The 18,592-nt window shown below is 44.4% G+C and overlaps 1 protein-coding gene across 1 annotated transcript in view; it reads left to right on the top strand.

The window, feature by feature from the left end:
• Positions 1 to 18,592, top strand: part of LOC126338025 (maltase 2-like) — a 101,793-nt gene that overhangs the window by 68,299 nt on the left and 14,902 nt on the right. The window contains exons 6-8 of the mRNA XM_050001519.1: positions 2,362 to 2,560; positions 6,581 to 6,892; positions 13,117 to 13,262. Coding sequence (XP_049857476.1) covers positions 2,362 to 2,560; positions 6,581 to 6,892; positions 13,117 to 13,262 — 657 coding nt within the window. The remainder of the gene's footprint in view (positions 1 to 2,361; positions 2,561 to 6,580; positions 6,893 to 13,116; positions 13,263 to 18,592) is intronic.

Below are 18,592 nucleotides of genomic sequence, written 5' to 3'. Positions count from 1 at the left end.
AATGACTTTCGGCTTTAGGAATTGCTCCTCTCTGTTGATTTTGGCCCTTATTGTCATCGGAATAGTTTTATCATTCTCCCAGTTACTTAGTATGACAACATTGCGCCAATGACATTACTTTTTCATGTTTCCTTTGCATATCAACTTCATGCTGTTTCAGTTTCAATTTCTCCTTCATCAGTTCAGCTGGTAATCCTCTCCTGTTATGCTGAGTCGTACCAGTTATGCAACAGCCTATGTCGATCAACTGCCTAGTAAGATTAGAGCCAACGTAGAATCTGTTCACATAGAGATGGTAACCACTGGCATTACCAGTAGGATTTGTACGTTTGTCACACATATGCATAACTATCCTACATGTAAATGTGGTCACTGGCCTTGGCAATGCCTGTGTAGCATTCGCACAAAAATGGTTTAACTCCTGCATAATGTGCTGTTCCGCAGTCGGCTAAAACGAACACCTTCAAGCTCCATTTCGTTGGCTTATTCGAACTGCAACACTTGAAAATGACACGCCCCTTCAACCCAACAGCCCTCTTATCAGTGCTTTTGTGCCTTCCTAGGATATAAAATCCCCTGAGTTTATTGTCAAGGTTCGACACTATGTTTTTCATTGTATACCTCCTTGCGACAGAGATCGTCTTGTAATTGGTCCAGCATAGAATATATATAAAAAAAAGCTGAAAAAGCTTTCCCGATTGAATACATCTTTATAAAATGAACACTTTTGTGTCCATTCTTCAGCGGAGTGATTCTGAACGTCGGCCTTAGAATTTATGCCCATATTCAGAATTACGCCTAAGAACATTTTTATTGCATCGAAAATAGATTCATACCAATCTTTACACACCGATCTGTGCTTCAGTGGCTGATTTTTTTATTTGAACCTTAGAATACTCGTTTGTATTTTTTGTTATCTCATTTATCAATTCATGCGTAAAAAATAACATACAGAACTCATTACATTAGGGCACGTGAGACAGGGTTTGAATCCATTTACAACAACGAAATTGGTTTTTATAAAGTCCGATTAATTTCCGTATTTTGGCATCTGTCAGAAGCATGCTGGTCGTCAATGTCACTACTTCTATTATACTCTACGTGTTCATCTTTATCAATTTCTGTACTCTCACCGTAGCTGTCACTGTTTTGTGAACTATAATTACTGTTGTCATCGCTAAAATCGCTAATATCACTCACTCTTCCACCCAATAATACCAATATTGCTTTAGGATTATTAACTAAATTCGCCAATTTTAGTTAATATGGTTCCAAACACCGCCTTCGGAGTGAACTACATTGAAACGTGAAAACAAAACATTAACGGTATGCGTTCTGCAAATGCGTTTCTTCGTAATTACATCGCTTTCTCAAAGATGTCATGACACTCCAATACAAGAAATACGGCGCTGAGAGGCCCGATATATGAGTTCTAGAGAACTGAAGTTTGTATCGTGCGACGCCCGACATACGAGTCTACATTTACGCGGTCGGGGCTGCCCCGTCGGTCGAGGGCTATGGGTTAGTATTTTTATTGCATAATCCAAGCTATGGATGTATTTCGAATTACTATTTTCACTTTCACAGCGCTCGTAGATTCTTTATACGTAGTACACCACAAGCCGTGATTTCTAGATAGATCAATATTCACAATGCAGAAGAAGGCGTGAATAACATCGTTGAGACAGTAACACGAAAACTGGAACTGTAGCCCAATACATGGGTAATATAAAATAAAAAGTGCGCGAAACACAAGAAATAGGGTTTTTTCCTGGGTAATAATAACAGTTTTACCAGAAATTCAGTCCAGTCAGTTAAAAAGAAGAAGTAGGTTATTTATAGTTCCACACTTCCAAAAACGAAGAAGTAGGTTCATCACAGTTCCATACATTCAAGATACTGTTTCCTAGTGTGCTGAAAAATACAGCCCAGAGCCTGTGCTACAGTCTCAGAGGGGTAGGATATAGCATTATGCAACTGGTGCTCGTGCTGTCCTACTGTCTCAGAGAGGTAGGATGTAGCATGTCCGTCCCCCAGATCAAACGCAACGAGCAACACGGAGCAAAATAAAGAAAAAAAAAAGAAAAGAAAAAGGGGTCAGAGTGATAGAATGTCAATCGTAAGGGACCGAGTTCGATTCCCGGCTGGGTCGGAGATTTTCTCCTCTCAGAGACTGGGTGTTGTGTTGTCTTAATCATCATCATCTCATCCCAATCGACTCGCAAGTCGCCAAAGTGGCGTCAAATTGAAAGACTGGCACCCGGCGAACGGTCTACCCGACGGGAGGTCCCAGCCACACGATATTTACATTTTTTTTTTTTTAGGATGTAGCATTATATAACTGGTGGTCGTGTGTGCCAGGGCGATGATGCTGGAGGTCTACGACGACCCGGAGATCGTGATGCCGTACTACGGCACGCCAGAGGAGCCGGGCGCGCAGTTCCCCTTCAACTTCTACTTCATCAGCCAGCTCAACGCCCAGAGCAACGCCTCAGAAGTCAACAGGGCCGTCCACCTGTGGATGGACAACATGCCCGAGGGCAACTGGCCCAACTGGGTGGTAAGCCATCTCTCTTTTCCTATAAATGAACATTACGACGTGTCAGATCAAAGTAAGTCGTACAATTATTGTTTTATGTAATCTAGTCTGTTACCAACATAATTTCATCTTAAGGCAGTTCGTTGCAATTATTTACATTGCACAAAGCCTCCAACAAAAGTCGAACGACATGAGAGGGTAGCCGCAGTTGAGAACGGAACGAGACGCGGTTTTAGCGCACCCCAGATGTAATTCAATCTGCACACTGAGCAAGTTGTGAAGGAAACTAAGGAAGAATTTGGAAAGAGAATTCAAGTTCATCAGGAGACAAGTTCATCGAGAGACAAAATAAAAACTCCGAGATTTCCCGATGACATTGTAATTCTGTCAGTGACAGTAGAAGATTTGGAAGAGCAGTTTAATGAAATTGAGAGTGTCAAGTGGAACAAGGGTAATGGAATGTACTTGGATGGTGAGGGAATTAAATTATGAAATTAGACACCAAAAGAAATAGGTAAGTTTTGTTATTTGGGCAGTAGAAGAACTGATGAAAGCCGAAGTAGTGAGTATATAAAATGCAGACTGATAGGCTATTAGTATGAAAAGGATTTCTGGAAAAGAGTAGCTTATTAATATCTAATATCATTAATTTAGGGGTTAGGAAGTCTTTTCTGGAGGTATTTATGTAGAAAGAAGCCTTGTATGCAAGTGAAACGTGGATGAAAAGCAGTTCAGAAAAGTATAGAATAGAAGCTTTTGAAATATGGTGCTGTACAAGAAAGCTGAAAATTAGATAGGTAGGTCGAATAACAAAGAAGGAAGCATCGAATTGAGATGGGGAAAAATATATGGCACAACGTACTAAAAGAAAGGATCGATTGATAGGACAAATCCTGAGTCACAGCGATGGCAGCAACTGCTGGTGGTAAAACTATAGAGAGAGACCAAAGCTTGACTGAAGACAGTAAGGAGGTTCAAATGGATGTAGGAGATGAAGAAGCTTGCGCAGGAGAGAGTAGCATAGAGAGCTGCATCACAGCAGTCTTCGGACTAAAGACAACAACTGCAACATTTTGTTACCAATATCAACTCACCTAAAGGCAGTTCGGTTTTGTTGTTTACGTTGCACTGGGCCTTCAGCAATATACAGACTATCATAGACTTTCAGTTATTTACAAATAATTATTTTCTATGGTTCAAGCAACAGCAGCCAATATGAATTTTCTCTTCAACAACTTCAACTCTACTGTACACTTTTCTTTTTTGTAGTGAACACGTTTCGGACTAACGCCTATTTTCAATAGGTGTAATGGACGGAAAATAGGTCCACCGTGCACTTTCTTTTTTCCCACCAAATATGTTTCCGTCTTATACATATTATCAACAGTTTTCATGGCTGAAAAATACAAGGCACTATTTTTTAAGTTTTTATCGTTTTAAAACGGGTCATTGTAGTGCTGCAGTTGACGATTAGCGTATGCACTCTGAGTACGTGCACCTATTCTCTAGTCACATTCGCCATGATGCGAGCATTCGTTCGGGTTTAAAATATCCCAGAAGATTCAAAATTCTGCCGAATGTGAAATACACACAATGATTCGTTTTCTGTGTGCGAAGGACGTGAAAGGAGTTGAAATTCATTGGCAGATTATGTAAGTCTGCGAAGAAAATACCATGAGAGATTTAATGCTAGCAAAGTGAGTTAGCGCATTTACAGACAGCGGTACTAATGTTCATAATAAACTGGGAAGTGCGCAAACATCTGCCGTCACTCAAGACTGATGCAGGAAGCACATAAAAACATTAAAGTGTTTCCTTAAGCTTCAAGAAAAATTCTTTGTGATATTTTTATAGAAGGCATGAACTACATGAAGCTGTGGTCACACTAGGTACTAAAAATGCTGTCTGAGGTGCACAAACCAGTCGTGCAGCCAGTGTTGATACAGTAATGAAGGTGGCGAACTTTGAAGCAGCATCGTCGCTGGAGAAGAAAAATGGGTGACTCATGTTATACGAGAACCGAAATAAGAAGCCATGGAATGGAGGTATTTTATACCACAAATGAAAAAGAAGTTCAGGCAAACAATTTCAACTTGAAAAATCGTGTGCACTGTGTCTTGGGATAGCCAGATGGCACTGTTTTTGGATTTTTTGCCCCAGGCAGTGTCTGAGACACTGTCAGATCTACTTCGAGTAATCCAAAACATAAGGTGTGACAATATTTATGCTTCATGCCTGCACCTGTCCACAAAGGGCTCAACGAACACAAGACCTCATCACGTCATACAAGTGGAAATAGTTTGAACACTCTCTGCACAGCTCTGATCTACACTCCTGGAAATTGAAATAAGAACACCGTGAATTCATTGTCCCAGGAAGGGGAAACTTTATTGACACATTCCTGGGGTCAGATACATCACATGATCACACTGACAGAACCACAGGCACATAGACACAGGCAACAGAGCATGCACAATGTCGGCACTAATACAGTGTATATCCACCTTTCGCAGCAATGCAGGCTGCTATTCTCCCATGGAGACGATCGTAGAGATGCTGGATGTAGTCCTGTGGAACGGCTTGCCATGCCATTTCCACTTGGCGGCCCAGTTGGAGCAGCGTTTGTGCTGGACGTGCAGACCGCGTGAGACGACGCTTCATCCAGTCCCAAACATGCTCAATTGGGGACAGATCCGGAGATCTTGCTGGCCAGGGTAGTTGACTTACACCTTCTAGAGCACGTTGGGTGGCACGGGATACATGCGGACGTGCATTGTCCTGTTGGAACAGCAAGTTCCCTTGCCGGTCTAGGAATGGTAGAACGATGGGTTCGATGACGGTTTGGATGTACCGTGCACTATTCAGTGTCCCCTCGACGATCACCAGAGGTGTACGGCCAGTGTAGGAGATCGCTCCCCACACCATGATGCCGGGTGTTGGCCCTGTGTGCCTCGGTCGTATGCAGTCCTGATTGTAGCGCTCACCTGCACGGCGCCAAACACGCATACGACCATCATTGGCACCAATGGTCCTCGCCGATACCCCAGGAGCAACAGTGTCCCTAATTTGCTGGGAAGTGGCGGTGCGGTCCCCTACGGCACTGCGTAGGATCCTACGGTCTTGGCGTGCAACCGTGCGTCGCTGCGGTCCGGTCCCAGGTCGACGGGCACGTGCACCTTCCGCCGACCACTGGCGACAACATCGATGTACTGTGGAGACCTCACGCCCCACGTGTTGAGCAATTCGGCGGTACGTCCACCCGGCCTCCAGCGTGCCCACTATACGCCCTCGCTCAAAGTCCGTCAACTGCACATACGGTTCACGTCCACGCTGTCGCGGCATGCTACCAGTGTTAAAGACTGCGATGGAGCTCCGTATGCCACGGCAAACTGGCTGACACTGACGGCGGCGGTGCACAAATGCTGCGCAGCTAGCGCCATTCGACGGCCAACACCGCGGTTCCTGGTGTGTCTTCTGTGCCGTGCGTGTGATCATTGCTTGTACAGCCCTCTCGCAGTGTCCGGAGCAAGTATGGTGGGTCTGACACACCGGTGTCAATGTTTTCCATTTCCAGGAGTGTATTTTCTCGCTCACTACACAATAACTATTAGTCCTAAATAAACAGGAAGTTTTTGTAGGGACATGTAATTAAAATCTGTACTTGGATATGAATTCGCTGGAGTCAACGGTTATCGAGTTTGAAAGTCTCTTTTGTACATTTTTCATGAATAATTCGAAAACTATGGCCTTTAGCGAAAACGAGTTCCAGCACAAAATTCAACTGCATTAAATTTTCTACAAACAGGCTCTATTCAGTTTTCCTGTAGGATTAATAGTTTGCTCCTAGCGAGGGAAAGAAGGTGGAAATCTGGTATGTGGTATTTGAAGGCGTAGCAGATTGCGTAAAACTCAGAGGTAGGGGCAGCTGGATCACACTTTATATGGCCACTAATGTGTTTCTAACAGCATGCACCGCACTAAAGAGTAAGTACAGTGAGGGAAATCAACGACGTTGGGTGAGAAAGACTATGTGGTCCACAGCTGGGCAACCACGACCAGCCCCGTGTGGGCACCCGGCTGGGCGTGGCGCGCAAGGACCTGTTCAACATGATCTCGCTGCTGCTGCCGGGCACGGCCATCACCTTCATGGGGGAGGAGATCGGCATGGAGAACACGCACGTCTCCTGGGAGGACACTGTCGACCCCTGGGCGCTCAACGCTGGGCCCGACCTCTACGAGTCCGTCACCAGGGACCCGGAGCGCACGCCCTTCCAGTGGAACACCAGCGCCAACGCAGGCTTCACCGACGAGGGCGTCAAGCCCTGGCTGCCCGTCAACGAGAACTACCTGCAGGTCAGTGCTCTACATCGCCAAACCGCATCCACAGCCATTTTACCACTTGCTGAGCAACAAGTGTCCAAATTAGGATGTATGTATCTGTACAACTGACGACAATAGCTGCATAAGGAAACATTTCAAAACTACCAGGTCGTCGGTGTGGCCGAGCGGTTCTAGGCGTTACAGTCTGGAACAGCGCGACCGCTACGGTCGTAGGTTCGAATCCTGCCTCGGGCATGGATGTGTGTGATGTCCTTAGGTTAGTTAGGTTTAAGTGGTTCTAAGTTCTAGGGGACTGATGACCTCAGAAATTAAGTCCCATAGTGCTCAGAGCCATTTGAACCATTTTGAAAACTACCTTGTTATTACAGTTCGTGACTCCTTCAAGTACCCAGTAGCATACATAATACACTTCTCTAGCCTTCAGTCACTGAGCGAAATTCTGCAACAGGTATGTTAGTGGGTTCGTATGTGAGAGGATGCCTATTTATCCGCAAAACGTCACATCTGCCTCGGGCATGGATGTGTGTGCTGTCTTTATGTTAGTTAGGTTTAAGTAATTCTAAGTTCTAGGGGACTGATGACCTCAGAAGTTAAGTCCCATAGTGCTCAGAGCCATTTGAACCATTTTGAAAACTACCTCGTTACTACAGTTCGTTACTCCTCCAAGTACCCAGCAGCATACATAATTCACTTCTCAAGCGTTCAGTCACTGAGCGAAATGCGGCAACAGGTATGTTAGTGGGTTCGTATGTGAGCCATTTTGAAAACTACCTTGTTACTACAGTTCGTGACTCCTCCAAGTACCCAGCAGCATACATAATACACTTCTCTAGCCTTCAGTCACTGAACGAAATTCTGCAACAGGTATGTTAGTGGGTTCGTATGTGAGAGGATACCTATTTATCCGCAAAACGTCACATCTGCTAGTGTTGAGGATCAGTTGTCACTCCCCACACCAAGCGTCGATAATCTGCAGGTCTCTCTGAATTTCGTTACAATTTTCTTGCGTTGCGACTTTTCTGTGTAGAACAGCATCATGTCTGATGGAACTTCGGTCGTTATCCACTAGGTCATTTGTACACGGTTCGCAATGCGCAGTGGGTTTCGTTGATTGTTGCTATTAGTTGTTGAATGCCATCTTTCGAAATGTTTCCCAAACGCAAGCGAAATGGAAGTGAGCACATGAGGAAGAGAATCAATGAGGTTATAGTTCACGGGTTCCAATATAATGGCTAGAGTGGGAAAGCAGTTGCTGGAAAATCTGTGGGTGTTGATTGTAAGTGATCCTTGCACCACCCAAGTAACGAGCAGCCTTTAGTGGCTCGCCATCACAGTTTTCTTTATCCTAAATGCCTTTGTGACTAATGCCCTTTTGGCATATTTATTATTTTATAATTGACGTATAAATACTGCCAGTCTTTCAAGACGATTCCGTACTTATACTCCATCATACGTTTTTAGTCATAATTCTGTGACCATGTTATAGAATATAGACCATTATTTCTTTTAAATTCTGCGGAAGACACTTCTAGCAGTGTCGAAACCAAAAATAGTGACCGAGGGCTGATTTTCTTCCAATTGTGAGCCATATGTTTGTGACTATTACAGCGCCATCTATTACAAAGAGAAAAAAGTGGTCCAACTAAAACATTCCTATTTCTTTACATACTACACGAATATGTAATAAAAATGGGGATTCCTATTTTTAAAAAAGTAGTTGATATCCTTTTGACCTATGGCAGCGCCATCTACCGGGCCAACCATAGCGCCATCTGGTTTCTCCCTTCAATCTAGACAAGTTTCGTTCTCTGTAGTTTTTTCGTTTGACGCTTATTTCATGAGATATTTGGCCCGGTCACGATCAATGGATCACCCTGTATATACTGAGAATAGTAGTGGTCCTTTAAAACTCCCATGCAGTACTCCCGGAGTTACTTTCGCGCCTCGAGATTTGTGTCTGTTGACAATGAGATGCTGTGTTTTGTTAGCTGGAAACTCTTCAGTCGAATCACAAAGTTGATCTGATATTTCGTATATTTGTATTTTGTTCATTGTTGGCAATGCGGAATAGTATCTAAGGCCTTTCGGAAGCCAAGGAACACAGCATCAATATGATACTGCTTTATGGTGGATGAACGGAGCGATCTGAGTTTCACACGATCGTTGTTTTCGCAACCCATTTGATTCCTACAGAGAAAATATTCGTTCTTCAGAAATACAGAGATACAGGCCTATAGTTTTGTGCGTCTGTTCGATGACCCGTTTTGAGTGGCCGTGCGGTTCTAGGCGCTACAGTCTGGAACCGAGCGACCGCTACGGTCGCAGGTTCGAATCCTGCCTCGGGCATGGATGTGTGTGATGTCCCTAGGTTAGTTAGGTTTAAGTAGTACTAAGTTCTAGGGGACTGATGACGACAGCTGTTAAGTCCCATAGTGCTCAGAGCCATTTGAAACATTTTTTTTTTTAAATTTGGAGGAGAGGTTAAAGTTCAGCGTGAATAAATAAAAACTACGATTTTTGCAATGACATCAGAATTCTGGACTTGGAAGAGCAGTTTCATGGAATGGACAATGTCTTGAAAGGAGGATGTAACTTGAAAATTAACAAAAGCAAAACAATCGTAATGGAAAGTAGTCGAATTAAATCCAGCGTTGTTGAGGGAATTACACTAGTGGCAGTGAGAGTTGCAATATGTTTAGCTATTCTGGTAGCAAAATAACTGATTATGGCTGATGTAGACAAGATATAAAATGTAGACTGGCAACGCCACGGAAAGCGTTTCAGCAGAAGAGATATTTTTTAATACCGGATATACACTCCTGGAAATTGAAATAAGAACACCGTGAATTCATTGTCCCAGGAAGGGGAAACTTTATTGACACATTCCTGGGGTCAGATACATCACATGATCACACTGACAGAACCACAGGCACATAGACACAGGCAACAGAGCATGCACAATGTCGGCAATAGTGCAGTGTACATCCACCTTTCGCAGCAATGCAGGCTGCTATTCTCCCATGGAGACGATCGTAGAGATGCTGGATGTAGTCCTGTGGAACGGCTTGCCATGCCATTTCCATCTGGCGCCTCAGTTGGACCAGCGTTCCTGCTGGACGTGCAGACCGCGTGAGACGACGCTTCATCCAGTCCCAAACATGCTCAATGGGGGACAGATCCGGAGATCTTGCTGGCCAGGGTAGTTGACTTACACCTTCTAGAGCACGTTGGGTGGCACGGGATACATGCGGACGTGCATTGTCCTGTTGGAACAGCAAGTTCCCTTGCCGGTCTAGGAATGGTAAAACGATGGGTTCGATGACGGTTTGGATGTACCGTGCACTATTCAGTGTCCCCTCGACGATCACCAGAGGTGTACGGCCAGTGTAGGAGATCGCTCCCCACACCATGATGCCGGGTGTTGGCCCTGTGTGCCTCGGTCGTATGCAGTCCTGATTGTGGCGCTCACCTGCACGGCGCCAAACACGCATACGACCATCATTGGCACCAAGGCAGAAGCGACTCTCATCGCTGAAGACGACACGTCTCCATTCGTCCCTCCATTCACGCCTGTCGCGACACCACTGGAGGCGGGCTGCACGATGTTGGGGCGTGAGCGGTAGACGGCCTAACGTTGTGCGGGACCGCAGCCCAGCTTCATAGAGACGGTTGCGAATGGTCCTCGCCGATACCCCAGGAGCAACGGTGTCCCTAATTTGCTGGGAAGTGGCGGTGCGGTCCCCTACGGCACTGCGTAGGATCCTACGGTCTTGGCGTGTATCCGTGCGTCGCTGCGTTCCGGTCCCAGGTCGACGGGCACGTGCACCTTCCGCCGACCACTGGCGACAACATCGATGTACTGTGGAGACCTCACGCCCCACGTGTTGAGCAATTCGCCGGTACGTCCACCCGGGCTCCCGCATGCCCACTATACGCCCTCGCTCAAAGTCCGTCAACTGCACATACGGTTCACGTCCACGCTGTCGCGGCATGCTACCAGTGTTAAAGACTGCGATGGAGCTCCGTATGCCACGGCAAACTGGCTGACACTGACGGCGGCGGTGCACAAATGCTGCGCAGCTACCGCCATTCGACGGCCAACACCGCGGTTCCTGGTGTGTCCGCTGTGTCGTGCGTGTGATCATTGCTTGTACAGCTCTCTCGCAGTGTCCGGAGCAAGTATGGTGGGTCTGACACACCGGTGTCAATGTGTTCTTTTTTCCATTTCCAGGAGTGTAGATTTAAGTGTTAGGAAGTCTCTTCTGAAGATCTTTGTGACCTTGTATGGAAGTGAAACGTGGACAATAAACAGTTTAGGCAACCTCTGTAGAGGTTCAAAACGTCTCTCTTTTTCATTTCCACTGTCTCCTCTCTCTTTAGCTCGCACTGCTTCTTTCTCTGTCCACCTCCGTTACTCTTTCACTGACTCTCACTGACCATCACTACCTCCTCTCTTTTTGGCTCCCATTGTCAATGTCTTCGTTTACCCCTCTTTCTCTTTCACTGTCACTTTCTGCTTCTCACCATCACTCTCTCTTCTCGCGTTCCTTTCCACTGGCACTGCCTCCTCTCTCTTCCAGTGCCACTGTCTCTATGCCACTATCTTTCAGCACAAAAGGAGAATATATTCGCTTGTCAAAATTTTTGGTTAGTGAAGATGGAATGAGAATTGAGGCAACTGGTTCCCCGCTTTTCCATCAGAGTCTTTTTAAGGGGGAACATGTACGCCCTTTTTTAACAAATGTGCTTAATATAAGGTTAACACAAAATGGTCATCTGTTCACCGCTAAATCACTTTACATTCCTTCACATAAAAATGCTCAATATTTTAGGCTGCCCCTACAGTACAACGAAAAATGCGATATTAGATGTAGAAGTATTAAGAATTTCTTGTGACACAACAATTTTTTGTAAGGTGCTTTCGCAATCACGTTGCACCATCGAATAATTTCCAGGTCCAGACAGCCTGTATAGGCGTGAAATGGTAATTATACAGAGACAGCGCGTCATATAGTTTTGTTGGTGAAAAAATGGCCATAAAAACATAGTTAAATGACCTTTGAACGCTTGTGCTGACCCCAGAACCCTCTCCATGTGTTCACTATGTCAGTTAAAACCAGATATTATGTGCATATTTTACGTGTATATGTACTATAACTTTGAACCTCTGGATCTTGGCAATGAATAATGATTTAGAAAAGACTTAAAGATTCCTCAATATTACAAACCTAACAACGTGTAATAAAATTTCGATGATTTTCCATGAACAGGAATTATAGAAGTATCCATCTCCACAATTGGTACTTCTGGCATCCAAAAATAGTATTTTTTCGTGGTTTCCTCAGGAATCGCCCATGAACAATTGGTGCTTTCATAAGCCTCCATAGCTTCGCTCTAGAGCACACCTAATGCGGAAGACCGCCCGATTTTCTAAGTTTGTCTGGGCTGTAGTAAATGTGTAATGTTTAAATTTTGATCAAGTATTATAGGATAGTATGTTCGCTCTTCCGATAGATAGACAAATAGTCGCTAGACCAAGTGCTACCCAAAACACTTAACCCGTTCTCGCTGTGATGAATAGAACCTGAGATATGATCACCTGAAAAATCGAATTTTCGCACGCGACTTTTTGGAACATGCTGATATCGTGCAGGACACTGCGAAGTACTCGAGACAGACACGTGACAAAACCGACTGATGCATCGAAATCGCGGTTTGCAATATTTTCTGTGATGGACAGTTCTCCTGTTCGTTAAGAAGGGTCAATTCCGGGTCAGTGTTACAAATATTTTGCTGGCTACTTTTCTTTTGCCCACACTGCTTTTTAAACTGGACCTTAGACATTAAACACCGTTTGGAGAGTAGAAGCACATTTATTTATTGGTTTAACGCTGTTCATGATTTATAGCGCGTTGGTTAATCCAAACTTATCGTCGTCTAAGAGTTTTTCATTTTTCTTTCCTCTCTCCTATCAATCGTTCGTGTCAGCAGCTTAGAAGTACGAGATGTTAAGCTGGTTGTGGAATAGTCGTGGCACCTATCTGCCCTTCATATCTTCGGGAGTGGGTGAATGGTATTTTGGGGACAGTCTGATGGTATATCTCCACACTCATAGATTCTACAAACTAATTTGAACAGTCGTTTGGTTACCACTTCCCAAAACGATTTTAGAAATTGCAAAGGAATGATGTGACTTGCGTAGCCATTAATATACGTGATTGTGTGCTTGTTGGCAGGGCATCAACGTGCAGTCTGAGCTGGAGGCGGACCTGAGCCACATCAAGGTCTACAGGAAGCTGGTGGACGCCCGAGGCTGGCGCGTCGCTCAGCGAGGAGCGCTCGACACCGCCATCATCTCAGAGTGGGTCTTCGCCTTCACCAGGTCAGTGAAAGCTGTCTGCCTCTCACACTTCAACTGTAGTGGCGTAAACAGCCAAAACAAATATTCTGAATTTCAGCAGTCTGCTGCACTGGCTGTCATTGGTTGGATTAAAATATTCATTTATTTTCGATTCTCCTCTACCATACAGACTGAGTTGTGTAGCCATTCTTGAGCGCTAGGCCCACTGCGTATCTTGATGCACTGGTTGTAACGAGTAGGGTGCAGATATTTTTATATGTGGTACGTTAACATGTACAAACATCAGCGTGTTCGTTGTTTTTCCTCTGCATCAAACAACCTTCCCACAAAGACATCACAAACTTTATGACCTGGTGTTTTCTGTATGGTCGTAACTGCACCACTAAGAGGGGTATACCTGTCAGTATTGCCTAACTGCTTTGCGTCCGCACGTCCACACTTGAGTATCTGATCTGCTACCCAGGGGCGAATAAGCATTAAGGGTTTGCTCTTGCCACGCATATTTGGTGGTACTAACCAACCTAAAAACATATGACTTACAATAGCTATAATTATCAGTCTGCAAATGACGTAAGTACTGATGTAATAACGTTAAATATACTGTTCTCAGTCACCAACAAATATTTGCACCTATGTGCATTACATCCTGTGTGTCACAGATATGTCAGTAAATATGATAAAAGTGTGTGAATGTCTAAGGGGTCAAACTGCTGAGATCATCGGTCCCTAGTCTCACACACTACTTAAACTAACTTATGCTAAGAACAACACACACACCCATGTCCGAGGAAGGACTCGAACCTCCGGTGGGAGGGGCCGCGCGATCCGTGACATGGCGACCTACACCGCTCGGCCACTCCGGCGGCCAAATAGGATAAAAGATGGCTCAAAAATTTTCTCGTGGCATATGTGACGAGTGGTGCTGGGAGAGACATCTAATGTAATATAAAACATGTAGCTAAAAGGCTACTCAGAAACATCAGCGTGTGACTAACAGGAAACAGATTAACACTTAACTGCAACAAAACGCAATGTAAAATGTTCTGACACGGAACTCCCATGAAAGCAAAATTGTACTGTCTCAAGGTGATCGAACAGCCATGAAATGAACTCTGTCTCTCACCACTGTACAAATATTCCATCATGGGTTTTGTTTTTGACAATATTGACTCATTCAGAAAACCTTGCAACATTTTCACTGAACACGAGGCAAAAGGTCTCCCTTTAATTACTGCATAGAAAGGTGTACGCTATTCTGCAGGCTTAATATTCAAATACTACTGCAGTGGATGACCGCTTCCTATTGATTATGGCTCGGAGGAATACTGGCAGCTACGCCACCATGTTGAATAATGCTTTTCGTGCAGCCTCAGGAGGTAGTGTAACGACCCAAACTTTGCGAAATAGGCTGCATGATGCGTAACTTCACTCCCGACGTCTATGGCGAGGCCATCTTTGTAACCACGACATCACGCAGCGCGGTACAGATGGGCCCAACAACATGCCGAATGGACCACTCAGGATTGGCATCACGTTCTCTTCACCGATGATGGTCACATATGCCTTTAACAAGACAATCGTCGGAGACGTGTTTGGAGGCAACTCGGTCAGGCTGAACGCCTTAGGCACACTGTCTAGCGAGTGCAGCAAGGTGGAGGTTCCCTGCTGTTATGGGGTGGCATTATGTGGGGCCGACGTAGGCCGCTGGTGGTCATGGAAGGTGCCGCAACGGCTGTACGATACGTGAATGCCATCCTCCGACCGATAGTGCAACCATATCGGCAGCATATTGGCGTGGCATTCTTCTTCATGGTCGACAATTCGTGCCCCCCTTCGTCCACATTTTGTGAATGACTTCATTCAGGTTAACGACATCGCCAGCATGTTATCCAGACATCAACCCTATCGAACATGCTTGGGATAGATTGAAACTGGCTCTTTATGGGCGACGTGACCCACCAACCACTCTGATGTACGCCGAATCGCCGTTGAGGAGTGGGACAATCTGGACCAACAGTGCCTTGAGGAACTCGTGGATAGTATGTCACGACGGATAGAGGCATGCATCAATGCAAGAGAACGTTCTACTCGGTGTTAGAGGTACTGCTGTGTACAGCAATCTGGACTATCACCTCTGAAGGTCTCGCTGTATGGTGGTACAACATTCAATGTCTGGTTTTCACGAGCAATAAAAAGGGCGCAAATGATGTTTATGTTGGTCTCTATTCCAATTTTCTGTGCAGATTCTGGAACTCTCGGAACCAAAGCAATTCTTTTTTTTAATGTCTGTATTTCCAAACATGAATAGATACAACCGAATATCTGCGAAGGTATTGCACAATGGGGCTTTCTACACGTGACAAATTTCAAATTTGTTTCCGTATTTTATCATGGTCTCTCTTCTGAGCGTCATATTAAATAACTTCTTCTCTACTGGGTCCGCAGGTTGCATAATGTCATAATATGACATCTTCTTTGCACTTTCGAAAATTCTACGTAGGTTACGAAAAGGTCAAACTATGAACATTTTGGAAGAACTACAAATACAAATAATAGATATCCGGATGACATAAAATGGACCTCAGACATAAAAATTGTCTGGATAACTGTATGGACGTTATAGAAAAAGGGAAGGTATAAACACAACACAATAAACAAAAAAAATAGACAGCATTAAGAACGCACATCTACATAATGAAAAATTACCTCTGGGAAAAAATCTGTGGCTACATACGATATAATGTACTCGTTAACATAATGCGTAATCTGGCCTTTGCTGGAAGGTAAATACATGAGCTATATTAATAATGCAATAAATAAAAGAAATTATATTCCAAGATGTTTTATGGATGTCACTTCATCTAGACGTAAGCATAGTAAACTGAAGAGCCAAAGAAACTGTTAGAGCTGCCTAATACCTTGTAGGGCCCCAGTGAGCACGCAGAAGTGCCGCAAAACGACGTGGCATGGACTCGACTAATGTCTGAAGTCGTGCTAGAGGGAACTGACACCATGAATACCGCAGGGCTGCCCATAAATCTGTAATCTTATGAATAGAAAATTGCAAGGCATCCCAGATATGCTCAATAATATTCATGTCTGGGGAAATCAGTGGCCATTGGAAGTGTTTAAACTCAGAAGAGTGTTCCTGGAGCCACTCTATAGCAATTCTGGACTTGCGTACGGTTTCCCATTGCCAAGTTCGAATTGCCCAAGTCCGTCGGAATGCACGATGGGTTGAATGGATGCACGTGATCAGACAGGATGATCACGTACGTGTCACCTGTCAGAGTCGTATCTAGACGTATCAGGGGTCCCATACCACTACATCTGCACACGACCCACATCATTACAGAGCCTCCAACAACTTGAACAATCCCCTCCTGATAAGCAAAGTCCATGGATTTATGAGGCTGTCTCCATAGCCGTACACGTTCATCCGCTCGTTACAGTTTGAAACGAGTTTCCAGTCATTAACAGTCCAATGTCGGTGCTGACGGGCCCAGGCGAGGCGTAAAGCTTTGTGTCATGCAGTCTTCAAGGCTACGAGAGTTGATTTTCGCCTCCGGACAGCCCATATCGATGACGTTTTGTTGAATGTTTTGCAACCTGACACTTGTCAATGGCCCCGCATTGAAACCTGCAGCAATTTGTGGAAAGCTGCACTTCTGTCACGTTGAACGATTCTCTTCAGTCGGCGTTGTTCCCATTCTTTCAGGATCTTTTTCCTGCCGCAGCAGTGTCGGAGATTTGAAGTTTTACCGAATTCCTGCTATTCACGGTACACTCACTTCATCGCTACTCCAGAAATCCTGTGTCCCATCACTCTTGCTCCGACTATAATATCACGTTCAAACTCACTTTAATCTTGATAACCTGCCATGGCAGCAGTGAGTGGTAGCTAATAATAAGTGCTCTAGGCAATTGTTGTCTTATATAAACGTTGGAAACCGAGGCGCCGTATTCTGCCTGTTTACATATCACTGTATTTGAATATGATTGCCTGTATCAGTTTCTTAGGCTCTTCAATTTATAAGATAAAGGTCTCATAATAGCGCTTCATAAATGTGGAATAAAATGTTTTATTCGAGGGTTGGAACTTAACTAGTGGCAACTATTTGTTCACAACCGATACAAAAGAATTACATGTTTACACCCGTTACTGTCCGTCAAAGTAGTCACCAGTGTTTTGTCGAACCCGTTGCCAGCGATGTGAAAGGCGTAGTATACCGTTAGCAGAGCCTGTTCTGTTGATGGTGCGAATGGAGCGGTCTACTGCCAGTAGAATCTCTGGAACAGTTCTGAAGCGCATGCCACGGAGTGGTTCCTTCATCTTCGGAATCAAATAAAGGTCGCAAGGATTACGTTCCCGGAGTATGGTGGACGGTACAGTACTTCTCAGTCCCATCGACCGAACAGAGCAGCCACAGCTTGCGCTATATGCGCCCGCGCATTGTCGCGCAACATGATGGGTAGGTTGCGCAGAAAGTGTCCCCGCTTCTTTTGAAAAGCTGGTCACAGGTGATGCTCCAAAAACGAACAGTAATACTGTGCACTTACGGATTGCCTTGGAGGAACGTAGTGCGTTAGGATAACACTATCACAGTAGTACACGAAATCACCATAAATTTAGATCGCTCCATTCGCACCATCAACAGAACAGGCTCTGCTAACGGTATACTACGCCTTCCACATCGCTGGTGACTACTTTGAAGGGCAGTAACAGGTACAAACATGTAACTCTTTTGTATCGGTTGTGAATAAAAAGTTGCCACTTCTTCTTCTTCTTTCGTTCCACCCTCTTTGGGGTACGCTGGATCAATCATTTCTTTGTGCGTTGTTCTTTTTTTAGGGCCCAGTATTTCTTCATTCTTTCTGATCGTCTTCCCCTTTCTTCTTCCGAGATGAAGGGTTTGGACTTTTGTGTGGATTTGTCTTGGAACCTTATGTTTTCATCTTTAGTAATTAATTTAGCAGTTCGTTCAATAAGTGAATTTTCTGAAATCTTTAATCCCACTAGGTCTTTCTCAGTTTCTTTAAACCAGTTGGGCTTCGTTTTACGGTTACGGAAGAAGTCAAAGATCTATTTAGTTAATCTGTTGGAATTCATTCTGAGAAGATGACCATAAAAATTTGTTCTCCTTTTTCGCATAGAATCTGAAAGTTTTTCAATTTTCGTATAGAGGGTTTCATTTTTTATGTATATAATCTTATTGTCTTGAAATTTTGGCCCAATGATTTTTCTTAAAATTTTTCTTTCCTTTACCTCAAGTTTCTCCATTTGGCCTTTGAAATTCATGTTAAGTGTTTCTGCTGCGTACAGTGCTTCTGGCTTAATCACTATCTTGTAA

This window comes from Schistocerca gregaria, chromosome 1 (genome assembly GCF_023897955.1).
Source record: "Schistocerca gregaria isolate iqSchGreg1 chromosome 1, iqSchGreg1.2, whole genome shotgun sequence".
In the NCBI taxonomy this organism is placed as follows: Eukaryota; Metazoa; Arthropoda; class Insecta; order Orthoptera; family Acrididae; genus Schistocerca; species Schistocerca gregaria.
The sequence above is the reverse complement of the archived record's forward strand: the minus strand, read 5'-3'. Positions and strand labels throughout refer to the sequence as shown.